At 38.2% G+C, this 17,543-nt stretch overlaps 1 protein-coding gene across 11 annotated transcripts in view; it reads left to right on the forward strand.

Annotated features, from left to right (window-relative positions):
* The window catches only part of UTRN (utrophin), a 456,315-nt gene that overhangs the window by 91,215 nt on the left and 347,557 nt on the right, over positions 1-17,543 (forward strand). For 9 of the 11 annotated variants that reach the window (XM_032485082.1, XM_032485083.1, XM_032485087.1 and 6 more), the window contains 6 exons: positions 9,544-9,636; positions 10,831-10,908; positions 11,252-11,344; positions 13,542-13,714; positions 16,118-16,233; positions 16,939-17,105. In XM_032485082.1, coding sequence (XP_032340973.1) covers positions 9,544-9,636; positions 10,831-10,908; positions 11,252-11,344; positions 13,542-13,714; positions 16,118-16,233; positions 16,939-17,105 — 720 coding nt within the window. The remainder of the gene's footprint in view (positions 1-9,543; positions 9,637-10,830; positions 10,909-11,251; positions 11,345-13,541; positions 13,715-16,117; positions 16,234-16,938; positions 17,106-17,543) is intronic. The other 2 variants (XM_032485084.1, XM_032485081.1) reach the window with 1 other exon arrangement.

Below are 17,543 nucleotides of genomic sequence, written 5' to 3' on the forward strand. Positions count from 1 at the left end.
TGAACAAAAAAATTGGTGGGAGTCCTGTCAGCTCAGCCATCTGAGTTACCTACCTTCCATTATCTTTGAGCTACTGTACAACCCAGGGAGCTGTAGAAAACAGATAATAACGCGAATGATTCTTATCTATAAATATACCAAGTAGCTGGAATGTAATTGATTATCTCCCCTTGGATAGATTTGTTTTTGCATTTGCTGTAAATTTATTTCAGCTTTCCTTTTTTTGCATATAAACAGGTAGTTTTCTGAATTTTTCTTTGTCCTTGTGGTAACATCTTACTGGGTTCCCTCACTAATTACTGAGTTAAAGTCTTAAATGTACTTTAATGTTACATTCATATGAGAGTCATGGCTTTACCATTTTTGGAAAGTTATCCCTAAACATGTGGACCATTGTAATAATCTATAAGGTTCTTCCTTCCCACGATCCACCTTATGCATCTCCTTCCTTCCATTTTCTACAGAGTAGCTGGAGTTATCTTAAAGTGTCGGCTTCAATACCCCTTTCTCTTCAGTAAAATCTTTCAGTGGCTGCCCTTTGTTCTTACTTGGCTTTCAGGACTGTAAATAGTTGCCCCCTCCCATCTCCTTCTAATTTCAGTTTACTTTACTCTGGCTCCTCAGTATACCCTCACCACCACAGTGGCCCTCCCCATGGCTTTTACACATGCTCCCTCCTCCGTCTTTTCCTGGCCAACTCCTGCTTCTCCTTCTTGCTTGAGCTTAAATGTCACTTTTCCAAGGACACCTTTTCTGAGCTCCCAGACTAAGATAGATAAGCTCCATATTCTTAAAGTGTTAGCCTTTGAAGGACTTATCGTAATTGTACTTTAAATAATTGCATCTCAAAATATTTGTCTCTCCTCTCCTAGACAGTGGTCTGTTCCATGGGTGGAGGGATTGTCTATTTTGCTCACTGGCACAACTTCTGGCATTTAGTAAGCACCCAGTGAGTATTTATAGGCTTAATAAATAAACGAATGACAGTGACAGAAACATATACTTACATGCCTAACAGTATATAATCTTAAACCAGCTGGAGGTGGTTGTATTGGAAAGAGACAGAAGCAGAATGTGGGATTGAGCGCAGAATGGCATCAATTGTGTTACTTCATGGATATGAGGGCATCAGGGCTTTTGCCACATTTATTCACAAAAACAAATCCAGCTGTGCAGAGTTTCCACTTTTACCTGGTTTCTGGGAATTGAGCTGGAAAGATTGTTAAATCGCCATTTGAACGTAATACATATGATTCTCTTATTTACTGGATAGAATTCTTCAAAGAGGATCCACCTACTAAATTCACAGTGATGAAAAATGAGATGTAAAACAGTATCAGCTGAATTCATTTCTTGGTCAGGGATTTGGTAAAGAGCTTGAGAATATTGAATAATATGGGTTGAAACCATCTTTTGAGAGCTAAGAAAGCATTCACTATAAATACATACTGGTTTTGCTGCAGGTCCTCAATGCTTTGGAGTTTGGGTTTCCTGAGCAGTCACACAGTGTAGAATAACTTATGAATGCTGAATTTTGAAAAGTTATGAAGAGCTCAGAGGAAAATGATTATCTAAAGGAGCTAAGAGTTAGGAAATTAAACACTTACCCTTGGATATGCTGCTCATTTATTTATGACCTGGGGCAAATTACTAGCCAGTTTTTTCAGGTCACTTGGTTTTTATTTCTTTAGCTATAAACCACACTTAAGCATAATTACTTGCCTCATATTGCTAAGAAATATTGAGGGATTATTGTGAAACATTATAGGAGATTACAATTACTTAGGAATGCTAAATTAAAATTCTCTCAGGTACCCCCCAATGGTGGTATCCCTGATCTGTGCTATACATGTGTTTTAAAGCAGAAATGGAAAAAAAGCATTGGCTCGTTAAGCCAACTTTATTCCACGGTCTGGTGGGTAAAGTTGGAGTGTTTTTGTTCCCTCTAATTCTAAGAGCCTCTGGCTTGTTAGTGGGCTGGTCTCCCAAGGGAGGCAGCGAAAGCCTCTTTGCTTCGGTCTTGGGAAATTTGTCCTGACTTTGAGCCTGCATTTCCTTGGCTGACTTTCAGAGCTGCTCATCTGTCAGAGTGGAGACGTACGAACTGCAGAAGCTGTTTTATCAGTTTGGTATGGCGATTCTCAAGAGACGTTTAACAAATAAAGGTTAGGTACAAAATAGGCAAACTTAAAAATGCTGAATTTTAGTTTGGGCAGATTTCTGCTTTTCCCTTTTTGAAGACAAAGATGAGCCAAGTTTTCATTTAGTTACTATTCCAAACGTGAACTTTAAGTTGATAGAATGTAAGAGAGGAAATCTGTGAAGCAGTTTCTGTACAATTTCAGTATGAATAGCTATTTCAGTGTGTTCCATTTGGAGACAGTGGGACATTGCTTTCAGTGTCCTTTTGTTTTCAACTTTGTTCATGTTGGAAGTGGATGGTCACAAAATTAGGAGTGGGAAAGACGTGTAGGAGGGTGCAGCAAAAGCAGCCCATGCTTAGTCCTCTTGTTAGTATCGTGGAGGACACTGTGCAAGCGTCCCTGTGTGATGGTAAAAAGCGTCTATAGTAGAAATTTGAGCAGGAGAGTTACACACTGGGTCTCCCATTGGTTTATTTTCATGCATATGTATATGGCGACTCAACTAATTGGTTTTAGGGGCCATAACCATTCAAATGGTTCCTTGAGAATCTTCCATCTGTATCTATTCACCAGTACCTCTATAGCAACAAATAAAATACATTTCATATTCCTAAACAGCTTCCAGATATGTTTTAGCCGTGCTATGTAAGTTTGTTTGTTTTTGTTGTTTGTTTTCATTCAGTTTGATTTTTTGGGGGGGTTTGTTTTGGTTCCAAGCATATTTGCAGAATGACTTTCACCTGGTTACTATGGATAAATTAAAGATCCCTAAAATAAAAAAAAAAACCATAAGTATTATTTAACATGCTGTGTTTACACATATTGAGTACTTAATATAATAATTTTGATTGAGCCTATTAATATTTGTAATCATTAAACAAATTGGGTACTACATGCTAAGTCTTTGTAATGGATGATCAATTTTGTGATTAATTTGCTGAGAAGATTACAAAGGAAATTACCTTTATTTATTAGCAAAGGAAATTACCCTTCACCTAGAAAGGGGTTAATGGAGCCCCCTGCCTTGTGTTTTTGCATCCAGCCTGTGTGACCCCATTGTCTCTACCCTCAGAGACTGGTGCATATGCATGGGTAGGTCTCAGTCAGTGTGGACCAGTGAGTTATAGAGAGTGGATTGTTGAAGAGGTGGTGGTTTTGGGGCAAAGAAGCTCTTTCTGTTAAAGAGGGCCGGGAGACCCTGAACCCATATTCTCCTGTTCATGCCTTAAGCTCCAATATTAATGGTAGCTACCCATCCACTGTGGGTGGGCCATCCAACTGTGAGGGGGCCAGACTGGGTGGGAAGTAGAGGGAGTTGACATTGCTATTTTTGTTTTTATAATTTGTTGGGGAAATGAAAATCCTGTCAACAAAAAGGCCTTTATTCAACATAGAATACAGAGAAAGCGCAATTTATTATTGAGTATTTACATTTGATTAGGTTCATGCAGGCAGTTTGTGAACAACCAGAAAGTCAGGACAGAAATTTCACACAAATATATAGTAAAGTAGAAGAAAGAACAATGAGTGTTTATCTCCTGGAGAGAAAGATGGATGCTCCTTGTGCTGGTCTCCTGTCCACCTCCCGAGAGATTCCTGAGTTAATTTTGAGGTCTTTGTTATCTTGCATTGGAAAGTTGGAGGTAGGTTTATCTAATTCCTGACCAAAAAATTGGGCCTATTTTGTTTTGAAGGAGACACCCTAAGGAGAAGGAAGGGACAGGGCAGCTGCCGCTCCTTTATTAAACAAAGAAAGTGTTTTCTTTACCTTTACATAATCATTACCAGTGCCCTAACTCATGCCTCAACCTAGTCCCATGGCAGCCTATCTTTTGAGGAACTGCATTCTCAAACATTTCCCCCTGCTTTGCCAGTTGTGCATATATGGAATGAGCTGCATTGTTTATTGAGTCGGCCTGCAGGGCCTGGGAGGCATTTGGAGTCGGGGTTTATTCACCCTGCAGACCTCTCCTAGTTATTTGTCCATGGAGTGTGCAGGTGGCCCTGCCTCTGGCTCCCAGGTGCACCAGCCAGCAGGTGGCCCCTTACCATCTCAGGTTTCTCAGCACTGTCTCAGTTACTTTGCTTACCAAAATCAAGATGAAAATTCTGTTACATGCTGTATGACTTTCAGTTCTCTGAAAGATTGTTATTATTTGATTTAGCTTATGTTTTACAGTTTTTTTTTTTTTGGTGATTTCTAAGGTAGATGCACATTCATTGCTTTGATTCCACTGTGATCACTGCATGAATCACTGCTCCGCAGTTAATGTGGTGCAGGTGTGATTACCTGAGCCATCTGTTCCTGCAGCCTCTCTCTCTCCTTCCTCTCCTCTCTCCCTCCTTCCTAGAAAGCTTCCAAATGGAATCTTGTTCAACCCTTAAGAACTCTGGCTGACCACCATGAATTCTTCAGGAGAATGTCCGAGAGCCATGTACTCACTAATTCTTTAAGTGATTTTGGAACATTTTGTTGCTTTCCCCTTGTCAAGGTGTTTAATGACCTCCTTAGGCATCTCATTGCACTTGTCTTGCTTTTTGTCATCTCAGTCAAAAGAAATTCTGCTTTGGCTCTTTCACTATGGGGTTGAATCATAAAGTGGACATTGAAGATCACATCCTCTTCATTTCACTCATGGGGCTGCATAATTGTGTAAGCTTTATCATTGTAATAAACCTAATTTTATCAGTTGCTTAACTTTAACTAGAGATACCACTTTTTAGACAATCTGTATTTATTTTATACAATAATACACATTACAGAAGATTAGAAAAGAGAAGAAACCCAAAGAGATTTTTTAATCCACCTTTAATTCCATCATCAAGAGAAGTACATTTTTGTTGTAAAATACTTAAAAGGAATCTATTTACATGTAAACATATTATAATTAACCAAAATGACACTGTACAGAGTGCTCACTGATACATTATTAATTTTTAAGAAAGTGAAGAATTACAAGAGCCACATTTTTATCAGTGCTAAGATTTAGGGTTCATAAATTAAAGATTCTGGTTTTTAAAATATTTAAAGAAATAGTAAATCACTTATTTCTTTCTGAGTTTTTATAATAACTAACCCCTTGAAAAAAAATCACTTGAAAAAGAGAGACTACAAAACTTACAATAAGTTATTAGATGTTGGAGCATCATTTAAAAAGTGATCAGGGGCACCAAACTGATCTGAGAAGAATACAAATATATTATGGTATATGTATGTATATGTCTATATATGCCATATATACGTATGTAGGACACCCACAGAATTAGACTGACACATGCTCACACACACACGCATGCTGTAAACAGTGGAGATAGAAACTGAACTGAGCAGACTGCCTCAAATCCTGTTTTGAAAATAGATACGGTATAAATAAATAAGAGAACAATCCAACAGTATCAAAGGGCTCAAATTTATTATTTGTAAGATACCATCATCAGACATGTTAGTGGTGAAAGCATTTAAAAACTGTTGTCTTTTCACTCTTCTTATTATACACAGTTATAACTTGATTGTTTATAGTGGGATTAGGTAAATCACAGGACAGAATCTGTCGCTGTACTATATTTGTCACTTGGTGCAAATTTGGCAGAATCAAGCTCGTTCATAAATCCCCTTGATGGGCTCACGACGCCACGCTAGTCCTGGTTTGGTGACATCTGGGTGGATTCTGAGTGCCGTGAGGCGCGGACTGTGATCGTCACCCTCCACTTGCCAGTCAGTGTCAGCATAGCACAGCACAGAGAGGAGGCAGTCTTTTGAACCCCGAGTCCAAGCCCCAGTTCTGCCTCTGGTTTGTTTGTTGTAGTGACAAAGAACTAGCATTTCACCCTTTTAAGAACTCCAGACTGCATGTCCTAAATTTTACTTTCTTATTCAGTCTTTTACAGGCTTTTTTTCTATTACTGTTCCTACTGCTGCTGAAGAACTTGACTTACGATGGAAATAGTTGTGATTTAAGTGTATTGAAGAAGGAGAAGAATAATACAGAATTAGACTAGGGAGAGGGCGGAGACCAGCTCACACAGGCTCTCTTATTTGCAGTTTGGGTTGCATTTGCCTATAGTGGGAGTCTGTTAAAGCAGGGACATGACAGGTGTGACCTGCACTTTAGAGTTATTCTGATTCTTATGCAGAAGGAAAGAAGTCAGTTGGCCTGGGACTGGAGGCATGGGTGAGATTAGGAGCAATAGTGATAAGAAGAAGTGGTCACCTCTGGAATGTGTTTTTGGAGGTGGAAATGATAGGGGTTTATGGGATTGGAGATGGGGACTGAGTGAAAGGAAAAGATTCTGGTATGACTCCTTTGTGTTTTGGTCTGAGCAAGTGTAATGACTCTGCTGGTCTTTTGCAATCAGTCATGTTCCCTAGTGTGTGTGTGTGTGTGTGTGTGTGTGTGTGTGTGTGTGTGTGTGTGTGTGTGTGTGTCCCCCTTCCACGGAGTTCCTCAATCCCTCCGAGGACTCACTGTTGACTAATCTTATGTTTCACATCTCTGTGTTATGCCCTGTGAGACAGATTGCTAATCAGTCGCCCGAGGATCCGGTGTGCCTGTAGACAAGCTCTGGCACCATGTTTTAGGAAATTACAAATATCAGGAGATTACACAGATAAACTCACTTTTCCAGCTCCTTTTGAGAAACCAGAAGTCCTACCAACAATGGACTGGAATGCCCACATGGCCACTGATGGCTGGAGCTGAGCACTGGCTTCTGGCTGTGTCACCGGGTGTGATGGGCCCTCGGGTTCAGACACACACACACACACACACACCCCCCATCTGTGCGTTTGCAGCCCCTGCCCTCTCATGGACAGCGGCTTATCCCTCATGCGTTGTGCTGACAGTTTGCCCTGTCCTCTGACATTTTTAAATTCAGGAGCTTCAGTGTCTCAGCTGTAGGTATTAATGGTGGTCCCCCTTGTCAAAATGGTGTTAGGACTGGCATTAAGAGAGTTCAAAGATGGTACAGGGAAAAGTGGACGGGAGGAAGGAGGCAGCCAAAGCGAGTCACCTCTGTCATCTGGACGCCTGGACAAAAGGTTGCCTTTTGAGTTTTTTTATGCTTAAATGGGACCCAAGGCTTATCTGTCTTCCAAATTCGAGATTGTTCATTTGTACTATTTTGTATTTATTGGAAAACTATGGAAACCCTCACTTGTAAATGGGGGAGGGTGACCTGAACTTGGCATTTCTGCAGGGCCAGGCACAAAGGAGGTATTCACCAAATGTTTGTCCAATTGAATTATTAAACTGTATTCTCTCTGTCAGAGAAGTTTCTGCAAATGAGACTTAGCAAAGAATTAAAAATCTAAATAAGAGTTTAACTGTCAAGCTGAATCAGTTCTTATTTTTATTAAACAATGACTTCTGACATTTCCAAACTGTTTCCCAGGATGGATCCCATCCATATTTAGAGCCTGTGATTCAAAAGCACCAGAGATACTTTAAAGCCTTGGGCTTGGAAGAGAATAATTTTCCTTTTGGGTTCATTTCAGTGTGGCATATTGCCCTCTTCAGGAAGTCATTAAAGATTCCTCTCTATTGTCCCCCCCTCCACCGCTGATTAAATATTTCCTTCCCTATATGTCACGGTTCTATGCCCTCATTATTTTAGGAGCAGTTTAGCACAGTCTTTGAGAACATGGATTTGGAGTCAGAGTTTGTGGTATCACATCCTGGTTCTGCCTCTTGCTTGTCGTGTCCCCTCTGTGTCCCAGTTTTGTTTCAGATACAAATAAGTCATAGTTTATTCTTTACTGATACTATGGTGAAAACTTTACCATTCTTACCCTCACTTACAATATATGAACTATGGAAAAGCCACACGATAGAAACCATCAATTAACTGTTTATTACACATAATTAAAAACATAAGAAACAGACGGGAGAGTATAGCTCAGTGGTAGAGTACATGCTTAGCATGCATGAGGTTCTGGGTTCAACTCCCAGCACCTCTGTTAAAAAACAAATTAATACAAATAAATAAACCTAATTACCCCCCCCCAAACAAACAAACAAACAAACAAAACCTAAACTAAGTAAATGAATTAAAATTTTAAAAAATTAGGAAGAAGAGAGGAAATAAGGGAAAATGCAGAGTTTTAGGAAACTTCAGAATGGCTTCCTTCTCCCTCATCAATTTCAGGCTGAGTAAAATGTTGCTTTATATGATTTTATGTATATATTTTTTCAAAGTGAAGAATAAAGAAGATACAATAATTATTGACTGTAAGATGCTTTTCTTATTGACAGGATCTAAATCTCTGGAGATTTCATATTAGGAGGGAACAATTTGACTCAACATAATAATACAACGTTTATAATACTGTGCTTTATAACTTTCTGGACATTTTCACCTAATGTTAGTTATTTGATCTTTACAATAACCTGTGATTTATAAGAAGGTTAAGTAGCTGATTTAGGTTCACTGGTTTAGTTAATGGTCAAACTGGGATTAAAACTGAGGCTTCCTGACTTTCTGTGCAGTAATGGTCCTGTTGTGTACAACCATGGAATCATAAATCATACACAGACAGTCAAGGACTACCTGTTAATGGGGGAGGATTTTCTGGCATCAGATACTAGAACATGTCTATCAGGGGAAGTTGATCTTGTTTATTAGTCAGGGACAAGAGTGTAGAAATTCTGTAAGTTTTGTCATTCAAAATACAGGAATGATACCTGATTTAGACACAGCCAGAAGTGTCCTAACCATTCAGAAACTAGTAGCTAGAAATACAGACCTAACGCTTGAGAGCTGAAATTGGAGAGCTGAAACTGATGGAGATGAACTGCTACCATGACGGAAATACTGAAAACCAAAGTGCGAGGTGGAATAGGAATCCACACAGTTTTCTTTGGTTTCTGCACCCAGGTGCTGTATGCTCATTTAAATTTTTAACACAGCTTCCTTCTCAGGAATACAGTGGTCCCTTGAGCAACACAGGAAATTAGGGGCACCAACCCCGCAGAGTTAAAAATCCACAAATAATTTATAGTCGGCCCCCTCCTATCCCAGTTCCACATCTGTGGGTTCCACCAACTGCGGGTCGTGCAGTAGTGTAGTATTTACTACTGAGACGAATCCAGCTGTCAGTGAACCTGCGCAGTTCACCTGTGTTGTTCAGTGGTCAACTGTATACACCGTAGTCAAGGCATATTGACATTAATCACAGCTTTATTTGCTCCCTTTCTAAGAAATAATGCAGTTTATATCTTTCAGCTCCAGACATTTGTTATAGATTTCAAAGTTCTCTGTATTGTACTTCTTTCCATACAAGGCAAACTTGAATAGCCTGCTGATCATCCAGACTTTTAATTGGAAAGAAATGAAACCATTCATTTATTCGCCGCTTGTGTATGGAGTTTCTGCTGCTGAAATTGTATTTTTTCTTTTATAGAGTGGAAAACCACCCATCAGTGATATGTTCACAGACCTCAAAGATGGAAGGAAGCTACTGGATCTTCTCGAAGGCCTCACAGGAACCTCACTGGTGAGAGGTGTCATCTCGGATAACCAAGCTAATGGAGTGTCTTGTCATTACTGATACTAATACTTGAAGACCTTCTGGGGGCACTTACAATGTAGAGGCTGAAATAGGAACATTAAAAAAAAGGGTTTTAATGAATTCTTTGATATAGAGCAATATTTAGGCTTTAAGAGGGCTTCATTTTTATAAAACAATTACTATATGATTACTGCTCTCAGTTTGTAGAGAATCACAAAGAAGAATGGATATGTGAAGAGGGCACAATGTTTTCAACAGTAGAAAATATACAAATACATGTAATATTATTCAACAAATAGTAAAAAAAAAGTCATTAAAAACTGATGGCATTTATTTTTATTCAGATTTTCAGTATTATCTTCATTTTGTTCATCAAATCCAGCTCTATGACTTTATATGCACAAAGAAATAACTCTGCTAATGAAGAGGATACATTTTGTGGGTATAAACTTTAACACTAGAGGTAGAATTACTATAGAAAGTATAGAGGGATACACTCTTGAAAATGAATTTCTTTCCTGCCAAAGAGTGGGGCGTAACTCTCTACTTTTTGCCTCCCAGATGGTGGGTAGGCACCTATGGGAGAGGCCGATCCCTGTCTCAGATAAGATTCCCTGGCCAGTGAGGCAGAAAGAAGCCTTCCATTCGCCCTTCCCCGGGGTGGCATTGGGCCCTGTAACGCTACCTGGAACCTGGGACAGCACTTCTGATCTCTCTAGTGTAGGATGGAGGTGACACAACTTCTAAATTTTTGGGGGTCCAGTGCAATTAAGATAAAAGAAGCTTTGTCCCTGGAGCATTGGTTCCCAAACTTGTTTGCAATTTGCACATTAGAACCACCAAGGAAATCTTTTACACATTTCAAACCCAGACTACACTCTGCACTCATTAGATCACGGGATTGGGGGTGGGATCGGACACAGGGGTTGGTATTTTTGGAGGCTCTCTGGGAGATTCCAGCGTTCAGGCAAGTGAAGGAACTACTCTTTTAAGATATTAGTAGGGGAATTTGCATTCTGTCAATGCCAGCCTCCAGGGTGGCCTGAGAACCCAGCCAGAGCTCCTGGCACAGAGGGGCTCTGCTTTCGGAGCTGCTGTTCCATGTACATCTCAATGTCAGTGTTTGATGGCAAATGTGGAAGGACTCTGTCTCATTTGATTTTGTGATTTGTTTTCCAGCCGAAGGAACGTGGTTCCACCAGGGTACATGCTTTAAATAATGTCAACAGAGTGCTGCAGGTTTTACATCAGAACAATGTAAGTTTGTCATGTGACTTTGGGGGTTCTTTGATGCCATCGGGATGATGCATTATGAAACCAGCCATGTGCTCTGGGCATTAGCATCAACTGATTTTTTGGAAAAACTTTTCTTATGAGAAGTATTGAACCTTTTCTGTGAGTGAAGGAATCGTTGTGCTCTTTCTGATTACTTTATCAGTCTCTTGTATAAGTAATACATTTTTGAGATTTAGATTTACTTGATTCTCTAAGGTGAAATTTTTCTTATTGTTTACTTAAGTTGCTGTTCCAAATGGCCTAAAACAAAAACCTGGGCTTCTGTGGGAAAATTGTCTTAAAAGTTATTTTTTCATTTTAATAGGTGGATCTAGTGAATATCGGAGGCACGGACATTGTAGATGGAAACCACAAACTGACTTTGGGATTGCTCTGGAGCATCATTCTGCACTGGCAGGTGGGGACTGTCGATCACTTCTTAATAGGAATTGCAAATGCATCGTCTGTGTATTCATCTCTTAGAGCTGCTGCCACAAAGTACCAGGCTGGGTGGCTTCAACAACAAATTCATTTTCTCACAGTTTTGGAGGCTAGAAATCTGAGGTCAGGGTGTCAGCAAGGTTCGTTTCTTCTTTGCTTGTAGGTGGCTGCCTTCCTCCTGTGTCCTCACATGGCCTTCCCTCCGTGTGTGTGTGTGTGTGTGTGTGTGTGTGTGTGTTTGTGTGTGTGTGTGTCCGTGTCCTAATCTCCTTTGCTTATTCTAAGACACCAGTCTTATTGGATTAGGGCCAACCCATATGATCTCATTTTGCCTTAACTAATTCTTTAAAGATCCTATTTCTAAATACATTCATATTATGAGATGCTGGGGGTTAGGACCTCAACATATGAATTTGGGGAGGGGACACAATTCAACTTAAAATAATTTAGAATGAAAAAGCCTGACAAACTGCTCTGTTTTCCTGGCATAGGAAAAAAAAATCTGTTTTTTAAATATTAAATTAAAAATATTTCAGACTTACTAAAAAGTTGCAAAAATAGCTCAAAGAATTCCTGGATACCTTTCACTCAGATTCTCCAAGTTAATAGCTGTCTATATTTCTGTGTTCTCTTTCCCTCTCTTTCTCTTTGACTAAATACTTCAGTGTATATTTTGTAAAAATAAGTCATTTTTCTAAAAACAGGGAGTTCTCTTACATAACTAATATTATCATCATGTGAAGTGTATGATATTAATATTTATGATGCTGATATTAATTATGCATATAAGTATTATATTATGCTCTAACAAATGGTATGTAATTATTAAAATCAGGAGCATATTGAAATAATACAATTATTTAATCTATTGATTTTATGGAGATTTTTGTCAATTGCCCCAATAATATCCTTAAAGAGAAAGAAAATACCAGCTCATGCAGTACATTCATTTATCTTGTCTCTTTCGTCATCTTTAATCTGGAATAATTTCTGAGTCTTTCTTTGCTGACATTTGATGTTGACATTTTTGAAGAGTACTGAACAGTTACTTTGTAGAATGTTCTTCCATGTGGGTTTGGCTGATAGTTACTTGTGATTAGATTCAGGTTACTCATTTTTGGGAGGAATGCCACAAAAGTGATGTTGAGTTCTGCTTAATACACCAGGAAGCACGTGTTGCACATTAGGTTTCTCCTGGTAGTGTTAAGGCTCATCATTAGGGCAAGAAGCAATCTGCAGGTGTCTTCACTGTAATATGACTGCCTTTTGTTATTAAAAGGTGTCTTGTGGGGTTATACTTTGAGACTGTGTAAATATTCAGCTACTTATCTAACTTTTGTCTATTAATTTTAAGATCTATTCATAGTTCTTACCTGATCAAGTATTATGATGATGCTTGGCAAAGTGATTTTTTAATTTCATCATTTCTTTGAAATTTGTTAATTGTTTTTCCACTTGTAAGGATGAGCTTCCCCTTGTCTCTGGTTTATCTATGTATGTATGTATGTCTGTATGTATGTATCTTTCTATCCATCCTTCATTTATATATCTGTGTACACTTATTTAATAGGTTATGATCTTTCACTATCATTTTTATTTTACAAGCTCGCTTAAGTTGGCTCTTGTGTTTTTTTTTCTTGATATGTCCACATCATTTTGAACACTTCCTTAAGACAGATGTACTGCTTTAGAATAATAGTATAAAATATTAGTTCTAGTTTATAATTGTTATTACCATCAGGAAATGCACTTTATTCTTGGATTTTGTAGTCAGCCAAAAGTTCTTCCCTTCTTTCTCAATTCTGTAGAAAATAAAAACTGAGTTTTCTTCCTACTAAACGATATTAGAAAATGTAGAGTTTTAAAATATTACTTTTTTTGTGGCTATGAAAGTAGTGTTTACTGTAACCAAATGTAATATAAGTATTGGCTAAGATATAGAAAATGCCACAGTGTATAAAGGTGAGGTTAAAATCACCTCCAAATTCTAGTACCCCCCAAATCATGACTGTTAAAAATATATGTACCTTTCTGGTATTTAAAGGAAACTTTTGAAATAAATTGTGTACCGATGACCTGACCCATAATGGTTGATGAATACAATATTCCTTCTTCAAGGACTTAATTCCAGTAACTACTGTAAGTTATAGGCAGGCATGGTTTCTTTTGAACAGGTAAAAGATGTCATGAAGGATATCATGTCAGACCTGCAGCAGACGAACAGTGAGAAGATCTTGCTGAGCTGGGTGCGCCAGTCCACGAGGCCGTACAGCCAGGTCAACGTCCTCAACTTCACCACCAGCTGGACGGATGGGCTTGCCTTTAACGCTGTGCTCCACCGACATAAGTGAGATGTGACTCTTCTTAGATGTGAAGACTTGTACACATTTGTCCCTCCTCCCTGTCCCTCCTATCTTACTCCTCCCTAAAGCCCCTCCACACTACCACCGCTCTTCTCTGCACAAGCTCTACCAAAACATAAAGAAAAGAAATAGCGTGGAAGAAAACTGCCCATCCCGTCTTTATTTTCATAGGACTTAGAGGCCACAGTGCAACGTCCGTGGTTTCTTCTACATATTTATAAGTTAAAAAATGTAAAATAATTCACATAGTTTAAGCCCACTCATTCAGCACTAACTAATGTACACAAAGAACTGTGTTAGTTTTCAGCCTCGTACTAAAAGGAAAACTTCAGAAATTCAATGTGATCTCAATTAAAAGTAGACAAATGACTTTGTTCATGAAAGTTGTGAACAGATTCTAATTATATAATAAAAGACCAAAGGACCAAAACGAGCCAATACACTCCTGAAGGAGAAGAAGCAGGCTGAAGTATTTCCCAAACAGAAACCAAAACTAATATGAAGTTATAAATTGAGACTCTTTTATAGTACTGTAAATAAATACAATAATATAATAATAGGTTGAAGTGTATGAAATTGCCAGTATTTGACTGTTTTTGACCTATAAGAATGGCAGTTTTGTATAGTTCAACCTAACAGAGTAAAGAGCTCAGAAATAGCTCCGTCCTCTTCCACAACTGAACCCATATTTCAGATTAATCTATAATTTGGAACAAATGGAAATGAGTGGATCGGTTCCTTGCCTCAGCATACCCAGGATAGATTCCAGATACAGCAAGGATTTCAGTGTGAAAGGCAAAATGTGTTATGTGTTTTATCACTCTTGTAAATTATTTATTGTCTCAAGTTTTATTTCCTCTATGTTCTTTGCTGATATATAAAAATGCAGTTGACTTTTCTACATCTTGTATTTGAACACTTGTTAAATTCTTACGAATTTTAAATTTGTTACTGTGTTGTTTTTTTTTTCTCTGCAGACTGTCCAGGAATTGTAGTAGTTTTCTCTCCTCTCCTCTCTTCCCTTCCCGTCCTCTCTTCTCCCCTCTTCTGCCTTCCTTTCCCCTCTCTTTTCTTTCCCCTTCATCTGCGTCTTGTCCTTTAATACAACAGTGAATTGAATTTGTGATAGTGGGCAGAACGTCTTGTTCTTGATAGCAGAGGGAGTGGTTTTAATGTTTTACCACGGGACTGTTATTTGCTGTAGCTTTTTGATATGCTTTTTATCTGGTTTAAAAAACCACCCACACTCAATCTTCTTTTACTTCTCTTTTATCAGTTTAAGGAGGTTGCCCTCTGTTTAACAGTTGGTTAAGAGATGTTATCAGAAAACTTGAATTTTAGCTAACACACTTTTTCAGCTATTTCTTAATTGACTTAACAAGTACGTGTGCAGTGCCTGCTGTGTGCTAGGAACAGGATGTAGAGCAGAGAACAAAACAAGCAAACATCTCAGTCTTCCCTCTTGGAGTTTATGTTCAAATACAGGGAGGCAGACAGTTAAAAAAAAAAAGAAAATGTGAGTTGTGTAGCATATAGAAGTGGTAAATATGCTGAGGGAAAATCCGTCAGGCGGGAGGGGAGGAGATGCTGGCGTGTGGGAGGCTGCTGGGTTTAGTGACGTGAGTAAGGGGAGTCACGGGAGATGAAGTCTGAGAGGGAACTGGGGGTGGGGTGAGTGGGCAAATCCCGGAAGGTAGGTGGTCCAACATGCAGGAACAGATAAAGCACAAAGGAAATGGTCAATTTTGGGGCGAGTCAGAACAACAGGGATGTTTAGTTTCATGGATTAAAAGAAAACCAAGACTGAAATGAAATAGCATGCAATAGGTGTGTGGAGAGGGGTGGAGGGAAGTTCTCTCAGGGCCTTTGCTTTAGAAGCATCCTGTGAAGAGACTGGAGCTAGATTTTCTATTCTGCTAATCTTGGTCTTTTGGCTGGAGAATTTGGTCCATCAACAGTGATTGTGATAATTGATGTATTTCAGTTCACTTTTTACCACTTATTTTGAGCTTCTCATTTTTCTTGCTTTTTCTGTATCTTTTTTTCTTTCTTGTCTTATACTGATAGGTTCCTCCTCCCTTTTTTTTTTTTTTTTCACTACATGGGAAAAACACCATTTCTAGTCTTTTAGTGGTTATCCCAGAAATTTTAACAGGCATATATAACCATTACAAAACCTTAGAATAGTTCACCTGCTGTTTTCATATTTATAGATTATCTTAAAACATTATATATTTGACAATCCTTTGCGATATAAGAAGTAAACTTTAAAATTTTTTACTCACAAATAAGAAGATCTAAAACTGAAATGTGTTAGATTATAACAATAATGACTTTGTTTCCACGTATTTTATCTGCACTGAATTTTATTTGCATGCTGATTTCAGACCTGATCTCTTCAGCTGGGATAGAGTTGTCAAAATGTCCCCAATTGAGAGACTTGAACATGCCTTCAGCAAGGCTCAAACTTATTTGGGAATTGAAAAGCTGTTAGATCCTGAAGGTACTGTTCAGTGTTTAATTTCAGCCATGAGTTTGCTTTACAATTTTGAATCCTTGAAAAGCAGTGGGGTTTTTTCTTGTTGCTGTTCCTACTTTTTAAAAAGAATTATGAGAATTGAAGAGTGTTTCTCCTTTTGAAGTGTGGTGCAAGCCATTTTATCGCAGACAAGTTATTAGTACTTTTGCATTTAACAATTTCTAGGAATCTTTAGGAGGAAATCTAATTACATCATTGAAGAATAGTTAATGCCAGCATAAGATTTAAAGTTTTAGGAAAATACTATTATTAGATAAACAATCTAGTATTTGCTTTATTTCATTAAAATGTGTTTTTGCATGAACTTTGTATATACGATCTGAAAATTTTACTTACAAATATTGCAAGGTTGAATTCTAGATTTATGTTCATGATGAGAATAAAATCTATGACATTATCTTAAATGATAGCTTATCTTTGAGCGTTTGGGGAAGCTTCTCAGAAAGACTTTTAAGACATGGGATACTGAACAAAAATAAGTAGGTAATCATCTTTACCTCTGTCTCATATATTATATGAAATAGAAATTTACTGAGCTGTGGTATCATAAAGATGATATACTAGTATTGTTTACGGGTAGTAAAGACAGTTATTTTATATCTAATATTGAGCAGTTCACATATTTTGGACATCTAATTTAGGCTGGTTCTTATTTTCTTCCACTTTTAGATGTTGCTGTTCAGCTTCCTGACAAGAAATCCATAATTATGTATTTAACGTCTTTGTTTGAGGTGCTACCTCAGCAAGTCACTATAGATGCCATCCGTGAGGTAGAGACGCTCCCAAGAAAATATAAGAAAGAATGTGAAGAAGGAGAAATGAACATACAGGTACAGGTAAATTTTTACTGATATGTTTGACTTGCCATATTTGTTTTCTCTTAGGTACTAGATAAAAACACTCCCAGAGGATTTTTTTTCTTGACTGAGAACATCTTGATGACTCAGCATCAGAAATTCAGTTTGTCAGTTAGCATGCTGTCACATGTCAAAGGCACGTACTGGAAAACCATAACTTCACTGATTTTACTAAGCAGGAAAAGATATTGTTTCATACAGTAAGGCTGGGGTAGGGGTCTAGGGCTGTGATCATGCTGCTGTATAATATGCTTCAGGACCTACGTTTCTTCATCACCTGGTCATCGTCTTTTATCATTGTTGTCGTGTGCTAAAGATGGTTTTTCTTATGTCAGCTTAGTTCTGTTCTAAGTACTAATTTTCTTTTTTTTGCCATTAAAAAATGGATTCGTACCATTATGTTCTCACAAGGACCAT

The sequence above is a fragment of the Camelus ferus genome, chromosome 8 (assembly GCF_009834535.1).
Source record: "Camelus ferus isolate YT-003-E chromosome 8, BCGSAC_Cfer_1.0, whole genome shotgun sequence".
Taxonomy (NCBI): domain Eukaryota; kingdom Metazoa; phylum Chordata; class Mammalia; order Artiodactyla; family Camelidae; genus Camelus; species Camelus ferus.